Source organism: Borostomias antarcticus (assembly GCF_949987555.1).
Source record: "Borostomias antarcticus genome assembly, chromosome: 15".
Classification (NCBI taxonomy): domain Eukaryota; kingdom Metazoa; phylum Chordata; class Actinopteri; order Stomiiformes; family Stomiidae; genus Borostomias; species Borostomias antarcticus.
Genome location: NC_140248.1, coordinates 24,345,855 through 24,360,161, shown reverse-complemented (window position 1 = coordinate 24,360,161; position 14,307 = coordinate 24,345,855). Strand labels below are relative to the sequence as shown.

The following is a 14,307-nucleotide window of genomic DNA, read 5'->3' as shown; positions in this document are numbered from 1 at the left end:
CTCCCGAGTGCCACTAGGGTCTAAAATGTGTGCGTGTGTCTGGGAGGCAGGGACACCGAGGACTCATGCGCACGCCCGTCTGTAACCGCATGTAACCGTCTGTAACCGTCTGTGACCGTCTGTAACCGTCTGTGACTGTCTGTGACCGTCTGTAACTCTCTGTGACCGTCTGTGACCGTCTGTGACCGTCTGTGACCGCCTGTGACCGTCTGTGACCGTCTGTGACCGTCTGTGGCCGTCTGTGACCGTCTGTAACCATCTGTGACCGTCTGTAACCGTCTGTGACCGTCTGTGCCCGTCTGTAACCGTCTGTAACCGTCTGTGACCGCCTGTGACCGTCTGTAACCGTCTGTGACCGTCTGTAACCGTCTGTAACCGTCTGTGACCGTCTGTGACCGTCTGTGACCGTCTGTAACCGTCTGTGACCGTCTGTGCGCAAGTAAAGCATTTTTTTTCATGATCAGTATCTATCTTATCTGTATTTGTAGTGAATTTAAGTGTGTGTGTGTGTGTGTGTGTGTGTGTGTGTGTGTGTGTGTGTGCGTGTGTGTGTGTGTGTGGTGTGTGTGTTTGGGGGGTGGGGGATGGCTGTACTGTAAGAAAAGGCATGGACACTGTGTAGGTTGAATTACCATGCTATGCAGGAGCGGGGATCACAACATTGCAACATTTCCAACATTGCTCCAACATTGCTCTTCAAGAACGGCAATTACCTTCATCCCCGAGAGGATCTGTGTTGTCACAATCAAATGAGCAGACCTAGGAGGTGATGCAGGAAGGCGGAGAGCAGAGTGACTCAGAGAAGAGACTTACAACACAGATAAATAGAACAGATACGCATCACCAAGCCTAGCAGCTGCTCACATTTGGTGTGTCAAATACATCTGCTGTACAGTTACCTGCAATATCCACTCCCATCACATATATATCAGCCTCAGAGTAACAATCTAACAATGTTGCACTGACCACAGGTACTGCGGCGGCCATTTTGAGTACCAGCGTTTTGATACCACTCTCCCTATCTCGCCTCAGCCAAAAGGGGCGATATGACAAATTCACATTTCCCCAAGAACAATCCTCCGGCTCGGACTGGATGTGTTTGCGGTCTTGCTCTTTACGACTGCACACGACCACACAGAACTCTACTCATATTCAAGTATGTGGGAATGAAAGGCTACGTTCAAAAGGCTCTTTGAGGCCCAAGGTTATGTTAGCATGATTATACTCGATGTCATTTGGAAAACTACATAAATCGGTCAGATAAAAAGGCCACGAGGTGTTTTACATCCGCTAATGGCATTCAGACTCCAACAGAGGTAACGAGGGAGGTCCCTCAGGGTTGAGCACAGTCGAAGGGACTGGAGAGCGATTATACCGACTGCTGTTAATCTTGCCGACTGCATTCTAACTATTACAGTAGACGTACTACATTTCTAAGCACAGTTTCTCACAGACACTTAATGAATGATAGATGTGAGGCACACTCCCCTGATATCCCCCGGGTATCATTAATTCGAACCGTCAACACACCTCCGCTGATGTTAGAGAAGCATTCTCCACCAGGGCCTCTGTTCGCAGCTCCCAGAGATCAACAGCGTGCTCCTTCTCTCAATGTGCAACTCCACAAAATAGAACAGCCCTTAAATGGCTGCTTCAGCAGTCCAGTCAGGATATGCAAATACGGCTCCCAGACCCGATGAGCAAGCACTCTAAAAGTGAAATGATTTTAAAAACAAGCACTCTAAAAGTGAAATGATTTTAAAAACAAGCACTCTAAAAGTGAAATGATTTTAAAAACAAGCACTCTAAAAGTCAAATGATTTTGAAATCAGATGTTTTTTTCCTTCTTAAAATCCTACCACAGCCACATACAGTACCGTAAATGTAAGCGCTATCCATGTATTCCACAAAACTGCAAGACAAAAACAGACCATCTCAAAGCCACAGAGGAAGAGGAGATAAACAGATGTTCTGCTGCTGCGTTCACATTCCCCGAAGTGAGCGTTTGACTGAGTGAGCGTTTGACTGAGTGAGCGTCTGACTGAGTGAGCGTTTCACTGCACATCTCTCCTATAGACACCCCAGATGAACACGTCTGCCTTGAAGAGCACAGAGCCCTGTACTGTGGTCACAGTACTGACATCCAGAGATCGTCCAGAGATCGTCCAGAGATCGTCCAGAGATCGTCCAGAGAGATCGTCCAGAGAGATCGTCTAGAGATCGTCCAGAGATCGTCCAGAGATCATGCAGAGATCATCCAGAGAAATCGTCAAGAGATCGTCCAGAGATATCGTCCAGAGATCGTCCAGAGATCGTCCAGAGATCGTCCAGAGAGATCGTCCAGAGATTGTCCTTAGATCGTCCAGACAGATCGTCCAGAGATCGTCCAGAGAGATCGTCCAGAGATCGTCCAGAGATCGTCCAGAGATCGTCCAGAGATCGTCCAGAGATCGTCCAGAGAGATCGTCCAGAGATCGTCCAGAGAGATCGTCCAGAGATCGTCCAGAGATCGTCCAGAGATCGTCCAGAGATCGTCCAGACAGATCGTCCAGACAGATCGTCCAGAGATCGTCCAGAGAGATCGTCCAGAGGTCGTCCAGAGAGATCGTCCAGAGATCGTCCAGAGATCGTCCAGAGATCGTCCAGAGATCGTCCAGACAGATCGTCCAGAGAGATCGTCCAGAGATCGTCCAGAGTTCATCCAGCCTCGTCACCTTCCTTCCTTCACCAGCTTGTTATCAAGCTTGCAAACGACAGGCAGAGCAGACAGGGGTACACAGCTCTCATCCTCTCCCTCTCTCTCTCACACACACACGCACGCACACACAAACACGCACGCACACACACACACACACGCACGCACGCACACACACACACACACACACACACACACACACACACACACACACACACACACACACACACACACACACACACACACACACACACACACACACACACACACACACACAGCTGGGGTGAGCCCGGGGCGGCCGCTGCATCTTTAACTGGGATCTGAGTCCTGCACACGCTCAGTGAGCAGTGACACCCGTGTGGCATGGAGGCTCCAGACTGGGGTGGGGAGACGCTGGAGAAACGCTGCCTCAGACCACGAGGCCCCAGACTGGGGAGACACGCTGCCTCCGACCACGAGGCCCCAGACTGGGGAGACACGCTGCCTCCGACCACGAGGCCCCAGACTGGGGAGACACGCTGCCTCCGACCACGAGACCCCAGACTGGGGAGACGCTGGAGACACGCTGCCTCCGACCACGAGGCCCCAGACTGGGGAGACGCTGGAGACACGCTGCCTCCGACCACGAGGCCCCAGACTGGGGAGACGCTGCCTCAGACCACGAGGGCCCAGACTGGGGAGACGCTGGAGACACGCTGCCTCCGACCACGAGGCCCCAGACTGGGCGAGGCCCCAGGCCTGGGGGGAGAGCATTTTTGCAATGCGGCATCGGAGATGAGATTCTTGCTGTGTATTATATCCTTCCATAGCACCCCCCTCCCCCCCCCCCCTGAGAGAAGCCTGCAGAGATAGAGTGCGAATTGAAATAAATGGCTTGTGTTCCACTATTTACCAGGCGGACCCTCAGTGCGGCCGGTCAGGGGTCCGCCGTCTGACTGTGACAGGCCCCGGCAAGGGACCTGGCGTGATGGATAGACAGCCAGACAGCTGCTAAACATTCCAGGATTTACACCTAGCCTCATGCGACAATAAACTGACCGATAGCGCCCGCGTAAATCTCCAGACGGCCGTCAAAATGACTGGATAACGGGGGAGGGAGCAGGGAGGACACCGAAGATTGCTGTTTTTGGGGGGGGACCGCCCCCCGCCCGCGGTCTCTCCACTGGTCTCCCCGTAGCACAGAAAAGCCATTCAGGCACAGGTGATTTCTCCCAGGTGTCAGTAGCAGCTTTGTTACTGAATGATACTTGTGTTTTCCACAGACCTCACACACCTGATCCTTCCTGAGGCTCACACACACACACACACACACACACCACACACACACCACACACACACACACACACACACACACCACACACACACACACACACACACCACACACACACAACACACCACACACACACACACACACACACACACACAACACACCACACACACACACACACACACACACACACCACACACACACACACACACACACACACACACACACACCACACACCACACACACCACACACACACACCACACACCACAAGCACACCACACACACCACGCACACACACACACACACACACCACATACACACACACACACACACACACACACACACACACACACAAACTCACTTAGATAGATTCTTCAAAATGATGTGCCCTCTAGCAGCGGGGGGCAGCGTGGTGCTTTTCTGTTTGGTTGCCATTAGTTTCAGTGGACAGGACGCGTGCATAACACGCCTCGCTGACAGCAGGCTATCTGCTTTCCCATCTCTGAGGGCGCCGTGCGCCACGTTCTGTAGAACAGCCCGGGACAACCTCCCGTCTCGCTCTCACGGACGAGGGCTCAGCGGAAATACTTACAGCCGTCGTGTAACCGCACCCTTCTGAGGGCGCAACTGACCCCGAGACAGGGCAGCGCTGTCCTCTGAGAACACGCACGGACTGCCCCGTCTCTCTTAAGACCATCCTGTCCTCGGACTGCCCCGTCTCTCTTAAGACCATCCTGTCCTCGGACTGCCTGTCTCTCTTAAGACCATCCTGTCCTCGGACTGCCCCGTCTCTCTTAAGACCATCCTGTCCTCGGACTGCCTGTCTCTCTTAAGACCATCCTGTCCTCTGAGAACACACTCGGACTGCCCCGTCTCTCTTTAGACCATCCTGTCCTCGGACTGCCCCGTCTCTCTTAAGACCATCCTGTTCTCGGACTGCCCCGTCTCTCTTAAGACCATCCTGTCCTCGGACTGCCCCGTCTCTCTTAAGACCATCCTGTCCTCGGACTGCCCCGTCTCTCTTAAGACCATCCTGTGTCCCATATTGATCCGCCCATCACAGAATGCATTATGGGTCGATCGATGGATTCCACTTCCCTAAAACATGACCTGTGATATAACCTCTCTATCCGCAATACCTCGCTGGCTTAATCGATGTTTAATGAACTACAGTAGGTGTGTTTGATTACTTGGGTGATGTACTGTAAGGAACATGCAGTATGGAGGTGGTGTGATACATTCATACAAGCGTTTCAATACAGGCTTAATGACGCATGCGGTAGCCGTGGTTTCCAGAGAGGCGTCCGGCTCACAGAGACACGCCCTTTCTCAGCACGCGCTCATGTCTTTACTTGTGTTCTTATGAAACGTCATCAGTTGCAGCCAAAGTACTGTTCCAATTCAAAGGTACAGTACTGCCAAGTACGCTCCAAATGCCCCGGATGTGTACTTGCTCCGCCCATTTTATCGAGGATGCATCGGGAGGTGACTCGCGTGGACTTGAGACAGCCAAATATCCCAGAATGCATTTAGCACTAACCAGCGGCAATGGCAGCAGCAGCGACTGGGGAGAAAGGCGCCGAGCTGTGAGTGATAATAACACCACGCCTCTTCCTGAGGAGCTCTCTGGTAACAGGAAGTCGGGCGGCGTCCCCTCCATCTCTCCGTCTCTCTGAGCGCCGGCCTCCCTCGGGAACAGCCTGGCATGACTGGCAACTTATTTTTAGCTGTAAATTCTCTGACTGCGATATCAATTGGGACGAAGTGAACTGTCCGACGGCGCGGGTACCGTAAGTGGCGCTTCCTTCATTCAGACGCGTCTCGGCCGTCCAGCCGTCGGCGTCTCGGCTGATATAAACCGCCTGAGCGTTCACATCCTTTCATCTGAGTGTTGTCTCTGAAAACAGAGCCGGGATCCACACAGGACTTGGAAGCGATGGTGGCCAGAGAGTGGCGAGCCACTGAAGGTCGAGCAGGTTTATTCATGTGTGGGTCTGGCTACAAAACCCAGTGAAAATGCCTACTTGAGCGCCTCTCCTCACGTAGCGAGTGGACGTTCCTTTGCACCTCCGCCAGCAGAGAGGACACCCGAGGCACTTACTGTAACAGTGAATTCCCCTTAGTAAGCAAAGTTCAGGAGACCGAGCCGATTGTGGCACAAATACATGATATAAACCCCATTACCCCCGAGGTGTGGGGGGAGAACGGATCTCAGCGCCGAGCTTTTCCCCCTCCTCTCTACATCATCCAGGGAAGAGATCTGCTCTGCTGCGCCGGGGAAGCTGAGTCACACGTCAGGCCTGATTAGAGGCAGCGTCAGCGGGGAGCGCAGGCAGGGGACATGGGCAGGGGACGAGGGCAGGGGACGAGGGCAGGGGACGAGGGCAGGGGACATGGGCAGGGGACGAGGGCAGGGGACGAGGGCAGGGGACGAGGGCAGGGGACATGGGCAGGGGACGGGGGCAGGGGACATGGGCAGGGGACGAGGGCAGGGGACATGGGCAGGGGACATGGGCAGGGGACATTGGCAGGGGACATGGGCAGGGGACGAGGGCAGGGCTGTGCCAGGAAGGGGGCAGGGGACATGGGCAGGGGACATGGGCAGGGGACATGGGCAGGGCTGTGCCAGGAGGGGGGCAGGGCTGTGCCAGGAGGGGGGCAGGGGACGAGGGCAGGGCTGTGCCAGGAGGGGGGCAGGGGACATGGGCAGGGCTGTGCCAGGAGGGGGGCAGGGCTGTGCCAGGAGGGGGGCAGGGGACGAGGGCAGGGCTGTGCCAGGAAGGGGGCAGGGGACATGGGCAGGGGACATGGGCAGGGCTGTGCCAGGAGGGGGGCAGGGCTGTGCCAGGAGGGGGGCAGGGGACGAGGGCAGGGCTGTGCCAGGAGGGGGGCAGGGGACATGGGCAGGGGACATGGGCAGGGGACGAGGGCAGGGGACATGGGCAAGGGGGGGGGGGCAGGTCTGTGCCGAGGGCGAGGAGGGGGGCATGGGGAGGGGGGCAGAGCTGTGCCGAGGGCCAGGAGGGGGGCAGGCCGGGGCCACTGAGCTCCTGTGGTGGACGTGACCTTGGTGGGGGGCATGATGACGGAGAGGGAGGCGCACGATACACAGCGTCACACACATGATCGCCTGAGGAGGCTCTCCAACACATAGGCACGCACGCACACACACACACACACATGTACAATATATACACACACACAAACGTGCCCACTCAGACTCTCTCACACACACACACACACACACACACACACACACACACACACACACACACACACACACACATGTACAATATATATACACACACACAATACTCACTCAGACTCTCTCTCACACACACACACACAAACGTACAATATATATACACACACACACACACAATACACACGTGTACAATAGATACATATACAAACATACACAATCGTGCTCACTCTCTCTCTCACACACACACACACACACACAATACACACGTGTACAATATATACATACACACACACACATGCTCTCTCTCTCTCTCTCTCTCTCTCTCTCTCACACACACACACAGATGCTCGTACGTGTTCAAAATGTGTCTCGTCATCACATCAAGCCCTACAGCCCGTCGCTCTCAGATTAACTGGTGTGCTTTGACTGAGATGTTTGGTGGGGGAATATAATCCAGTTCCAGAACAAACCACGCATACCTCTGTCACTTGATTGTGAATGAATGTGTCATCCCCTCAGCAAACCTCACAGGATGCATTCCGTTACACATGATCCTACAACTTAATGGCAATACAGTATATGACTCAAAATCAACCACACTATTGTATAAACCCATGGCTCTCCACAGCTGTGTGCCCTTAACATGAATACCACAACACGGCCCATCGGTGGGATTCGATGACAGAAACATGTGATGCGATGTGATTGTAGCATCAGTCAACAGCGCGCACAGAGCCCCGGCTTCAGGCAGCCATGTTCCGCAGGACAACAGCTGGTCCACTAATACGGAACCCAGAGCACTACAATATCCACACGCTCATGATGGAAAACTAGTGAAGATAGTCTAGATAAGGAGCTTAATTAGTGGCCTTTCCGCGTACGCAACCTAGTGAACAGCGTGTAGGAGTATCCATGGTGGGCCTAGACTCCGAGCGGGGAGCTGTCCGGCTGCGTGGTGCTGAAGAGGCTCCTCTAGAACACAAGAGAACCTCGGAACCGAGATGGATCAATGACAAAGGGCTTTCTCCCTCTCTCTCTCTGTTCATGTGTTTAACAGACAGGTGATCGAACAAATGTGCACTGTAGCAAGAGTGTAAGCTAATTAACACTTTCCAGACAAATAACACCATCTGTATTTACTCATGGCTGCTCAGTTAACGCAGATTCGGTGCATAATAGGTTTGTTGTTGTAACAAACCTATCTCCTGCCGAGGGTATAGGAGCTAGTGTGAGTATCCTGGTGGCTGCCAGGGTATCTCCTTAGTGTGGTTCAGCCCAGATGACTGCAGGGTATTGCCTCCTAATATAAGGAGTGTAGGTCAACGGGAATGAGGACATGTGGAGAGCCGTTCAACTATGGCAACCCTAGAACAAAGTTTGATCATCATGAGACACAGAGAGCCAATCCGCCCCGGACGCGCATGCAATTATAGTGACCTTACCAGCTCCCGTTGGATTTGGACTACCCCCCTTCTCCTGAAGCACAGCCGATGCAGATAACGAGTCTATAGACTACAATAGTTCAAATCCATACTGTCAATAGCTCCTTTATTGCTCGGCGCCAGACAACGAGTCAACGATTGGGCAGCAACGACATTCCTCTCGTTAAGGTGACAGTAGTGTCGCCGGTGCCTCAACGCGGCACAACGACAATGAGACGCTCCGTATCCGTGCGCAACCTACTGCAGCGCTTCAAACACAATTCCCACGTTCCGGAACACAATTCCCACGTTCCGGATCATGCGCCGGGAAAACAAAACGCCATTACCTGTTCATCCTCCGGGGCTCCAAATCACAAACACACCGCGTAGTTTATCATCCCAAATTGGCCGCGGAGCTCCTGTGTTCTCCTGAATGAGGGTTTGGGGTGAAATGCCGCACTTCCTCAGTCACGCGTAATGATGAGCTTCAGATGAGCTCCACCACTCAGAGACGAAGCAAACCCACCTGAATCCACGGATAAAACAATGGTCCCGTTCCACCGCACCGGATGCTGTAGAATCAGTCCCCCGACTCACCGGTGGGATGCGGGGGGATGTGGAGGAGGATCTGGAGGAGGGCGCGGTCAGCAACCCTGACCAATCCTGATCATGCGATAGGACATTTACATGTGCGTTGCCATGGAGAGTCATCACACCTTTGTGGAGTTCATAATTGTAGCCAATTTTAATCTCATTAGGCTATAGTTAAGCCACGCCTGCTGATAAATATAGCCTAATTAACGCTCATTTTTAAATAATAGGATTTAATGGAATTAAATAGGTTTTTTTTTCTTATTATTATGCAAAATGAGTGGTTGTTGCATGCGTGAGTGGCCTCGGAGCAACAGTAGCCTAGTCCTTCATGGTCTCGTCACCTGAGTAGGAGTGTGTCTTATTCCCCGGTGACCCTGAAGGACAAGCAGCACCACAACCTCACACCTCAATACCTAGTACTGGAGTTACTATGGTGACAAATCCACATTTTCAGATCGAGCTCCTGATAGCCTACATGGAGTTGGAAGCAAGAATGATGTGTCTTGAGTTTTCTGAATTTGAAGAGGCGACTGATTGAAAGACGTCCACACACACACACACACGCACGCACACAGAGACACACACACACACATGCACACACACAAACATTTTAATCCAAAATAATATTTACAAACAATTCATAAGAAAAACACAAAATAGGCAGTAGGATCAGTTGTAGGCTGGCGGTGGTTGGCTGGGCTCCTTAATGAATAGTCTCCCATGAGAAAGGCAATAGCATATCCTATTATTTTTGACGTAGACCTAACGTTGCAACTGCCAAGAGTAGGCTTTCCTACTGGGGTTTCCTGAAACGTTTGATCTGCATGAATGAATGTCCTCGCCTATCCTAGCCTAGCCTGGGAGTTCCAGTGAGACAGGTAATGGTGCCTCCCTCTTACACAAAGCCTCTGTTTAATGATTTGATAAAATACCCCATATTTTGACAAATTTGTTATTTCACACCATCTATAAAGAGGATTGTACAGGGTCAAGAAATACACACTGCTGCCTATTCTCACTCACCTCCTCAGCAGTATAGCCTAACAGCTCCAAACTCCTCAGCAGTAATAGCCTAACAGCTCCCACCGGAGTTGACATATTTCTATGACACCGTACAGATGCATACAGTCCATGGAAAACAACAAAGAGAGAGAGAGAGAGAGAGAGAGAGAGAGAGAGACAGAGAGAGAGAGAGAGAGAGAGAGAGAGAGAGAGAGAGATAGAACCCCTGCAGGATGCTTTAAATCACTGAACACCTGCGGGAGAGTTGGGTGATAAACAGCACCCTCTAGTGGAGAAGTAAGTCTCAGCAGCTAAGAGTGGCTCTCTCTGTAAGGAACGCTACCCTCTGTGAATGCATTTTGCTGTAGAGTCCTTACAATAGTGGAACTGGAAAAAGGTTCCAGATAAAAAAACCTTTCAGTCTGTAATGGGTTCTTAAAATGGTTCTGTCTAGCCTGAAAAGGGTTCTGACTGGATTTTTTTTTATCAGCACTCTCCACTTTATCAATACGACTCTTAATAATATAAATTCAGACTGTGGCTCTATGATACCAGGAATAGCCTATCATCAGGAAATGGAACAAACAAATTCTAAAAAGCCGTTTGAAGTAGCCTACAGTTAAGAGAGTGTTTATGGCACTAGACAAAATATCAACTGGATTCAAATACAAAACGCATTTGTGTTTGCTTGGCTGAGATGACGGGCTGTGGATTACTTATGAAACATTATGCAGATCATTCCCCTCAGCGGCTCGTCTCTCTCTGCGGCGTGTTCCCCGTCGCCTCCCCTCATCAAAGATGGTCATCAAACACGTCGTCTTCCGGGGAACTAGCCAGCTCCTCTGTAATGGCTGGAGGGAGATAAGGGAGGGCTTCATCATCACTTCGCCTCCGTCATGTGATTATAGAGCAGTGCAACTCAAAAGACATAAGAAAACACTTTCAGTGGCTCGCCGGCTGGAAAAAAACACACGGGAAGTGGTAACTATGGTAACTAGGCCACCGTAGGCCACCTGGGCGCATGCGAACCGATGGCTGAGTTGATTTTCTGAGGCGCTTTGCCAGCCACAGTTAAATTGAGTTTGAGGAATTTAATTACTAGGTTTCAGACTGATTTGAAATAGCGGTGGGAGAAAGTGCCTCTGTGGAAGTAAATATATAAGGCAGCGCCACATCCAAGCTTACTTGAGCTGCCAGTGACAGTAAATACACTATATTGCCAAAAGTTGATCCATCCAACAGATGACAGAACGGGGTCATGCCGAAGCGCATAGTGCGCAGAGGTCGCCAACTTTCTGCAGAGTCAGTCACTACAGACCTCCAAACTTCATATGGCCTTCAGATTAGCTCAAGAACAGTGCGTAGAGAGCTTCATGGAATGGGTTTCCATGGCCGAGCAGCTGCATCCAAGCCGTACATCACCAAGTGCAATGCAAAGCGTCAGATGCAGTGGTGTAAAGCACGCCGCCACTGGACTCTAGAGCAGTGGAGACGCGTTCTCTGGAGTGACGAATCACGCTTCTCCATCTGGCAATCTGATGGACGAGTCTGGGTTTGGCGGTTGCCAGGAGAACGGTACTTGTCTGACTACATTGTGCCAAGTGTGAAGTTTGGTGGAGGGGGGATTATGGTGTGGGGTTGTTTTTCAGGAGCTGGGCCCCTTAGTTCCAGTGAAAAGAACTCTGAATGCTTCAGCATACCAAGTGATTCTGGACAATTCTAAGCTCCCAACTTTGTGGGAACAGTTTGGGGATGGCCCCTTCCTGTTCCAACATGACTGCGCACTAGTGCAGAAAGCAAGCTCCATAAAGACATGGATGAGCGAGTTTGGTGTGGAAGAACTTGACTGGCCTGCACAGAGTCCTGACCACAACCCCATAGAACACCTTTGGGATGAATTAGAGCGGAGACTGCGAGCCAGGCCTTCTCATCCAAGATCAGTGTCTGACCTCACAAATGCGCTTCTGGAAGAATGGTCAAAAATTCCCATAAACACTCCTAAACCTTGTGGAAAGCCTTCCCAGAAGAGGTGAAGCTGTTATAGCTGCAAAGGGTGGGCCGACGTCACATTAAACCCTATGGATTAAGAATGGGATGTCACTTAAGTTCATATGCGTGTAAAGGCAGATGAGCAAATACTTTTGGCAATATAGTGTACGTATTATGGGACAGATATAGTTATGTATTATGGGACAGATATAGTTATGTATTATGGGACAGATATAGTTATGTATTATGGGACAGATATAGTGTATGTATTATGGGACATGTCTGAGTAGTACAGTAGCCTACAGTACGGTGATGATGATGAGAGGAGCAGAGCACGGCGTGCGGTGATGCGGTCCGACCTGTTTTGTGCCATGGCGGCGGGCGGCGGGCCATGGCGGCGGGCCTTGGCGGCGGGCGGCGGGCCATGGCGGGAAGGCTGAAGGAGCGTGATGGGCGGGAGGAACGGCACTCCTGACTGACACTCTTTGTTCGTTTGCGACACTCGATGGCGAGCTGGCTACGGCAGTCTTTGTGGCAGCTCACACCACAGGCTAGGAGGAAGAACGCCATGTTAGTTATGTCAAGGGTGTTTATCACAGGCTAGGAGAGAGAACGCCATGTTAGTTATGTCAAGGGTGTTTATCACAGGCTAGGAGAGAGAACGCCATGTTAGTTATGTCAAGGGTGTTTATCACAGGCTAGGAGGAAGAACGCCATGTTAGTTATGTCAAGGGTGTTTACCACAGGCTAGGAGAGAGAACGCCATGTTAGTTATGTCAAGGGTAGCGCATGTTTATCACACTGTATAATCTGAGGTCAGTGCATCAATATAAAGCAGTGTGGTTGTCCACAGTGGTAATATATCAGCCTGCCCTACAGTAGGCCTACTGAAACAACTAATAACATCACATAAAAGGTCTGCTTCATCTGACACCAAAAGCAAAGGTGACAGTTTGCACCATAACTGAGTCACTCATTTAAAATTCTAAAGTGGTGGGCTAAAGAGAAAAAAAGTTAGTCAACTGTACAAAATAATGATATACTAACTCTGGGTCTCACTGTACCTTTGCACTTGTATCTCTGTTTATAGAATCCCCACATCTGAAAAGAGAGAAAATACGTCTCATACATCGCTTAGTCTACTGTAGCAGCTCAACAGTTGGACAGAACCACTGTTACTGTATGTATATACTGCATGTTCTCCCTGCTTAATATTCTCCTCCTGAATTATCCAAGATCCAATTAAGGTTTCACTATCAAACTTCTTTCTCCTCGGCTACATGGAAATCTAGTTTTTCTATCATTCTCGGAGAGGAACGAGTTGAAAACAGGAAATAGAAGTACAGTCATGCATTTGGGTGGAGGCCATCAGGAAATGGGTAGGAAAGGAAATTATCTTTTGTGAGGCAATCTCACCAGCGTCCCACAGAGATACTAAACACACAGGCAGGCCAGAGAGAACCCTGATCTGGCTAGATCCAAAACATTATTCACTAAACAGACATGGTACCTTGCTATCTGTCTTTGCCCTTTGCTGAACTAAATGTGTGTTAGTTGAGAGGCCCTGCACACACACACTAGCCATGTTTCCATCCACACGTTTTATACAAATTAATTTCTATCGAATTAAAAATGTCTTATGGAAACAGTAAAATTCGACTGAAAGTCATGAAAATCGACAAAAAGTTTGTACCGTCGATCTCGTCGGATTCTTGTTCGATAAAAGGCTTTTGTGATAAATGCTTTATCCGATTTAAAGCTCTAGATGGAAACGCACGTTCACCGGGTTTATTCACATTCATATTTTTAGCGATCTTCACATAATTCGATTGACAAGTGGATGGAAACATGGTGAGTGTAGATGAAGCGTCTCATCTTCCTGCCGTGTCGGCTTGGTAGGACTCACCACGCCAGAGCAGTGGGTGCAGAGCGTGGGCTTGAGGCAGGACATCTCTACGAAGGTGTGGATAAAACCCATCTTGCTGTTGAGCAAAGAGCTGGCTTTGGTGAAGTAGTCAATCATCTCCTCTCGACTGATTCGACCATCCCTGACGGGCGGAGGCAGAGGAGGGAAGGGTGTCAGCAGGAACGAGGGAGGAAGAGGTACCCAGCCGTGACCCATGGATTCAGCCT

The 14,307-nt window shown here is 50.8% G+C and overlaps 1 protein-coding gene across 1 annotated transcript in view; it reads right to left on the bottom strand.

Moving 5' to 3' along the window:
* Positions 1 to 10,977: 10,977 nt before the first annotated feature.
* The window catches only part of rasgrp2 (RAS guanyl releasing protein 2 (calcium and DAG-regulated)), a gene marked incomplete at both ends in the record, with an annotated part of 13,053 nt that continues 9,723 nt past the window's right edge, over positions 10,978 to 14,307 (bottom strand). The window contains 4 exons of the mRNA XM_084450403.1: positions 10,978 to 11,036; positions 12,534 to 12,725; positions 13,239 to 13,275; positions 14,081 to 14,222. Of these exons, the coding sequence (XP_084306529.1) occupies positions 10,978 to 11,036; positions 12,534 to 12,725; positions 13,239 to 13,275; positions 14,081 to 14,222 (430 nt within the window). The remainder of the gene's footprint in view (positions 11,037 to 12,533; positions 12,726 to 13,238; positions 13,276 to 14,080; positions 14,223 to 14,307) is intronic.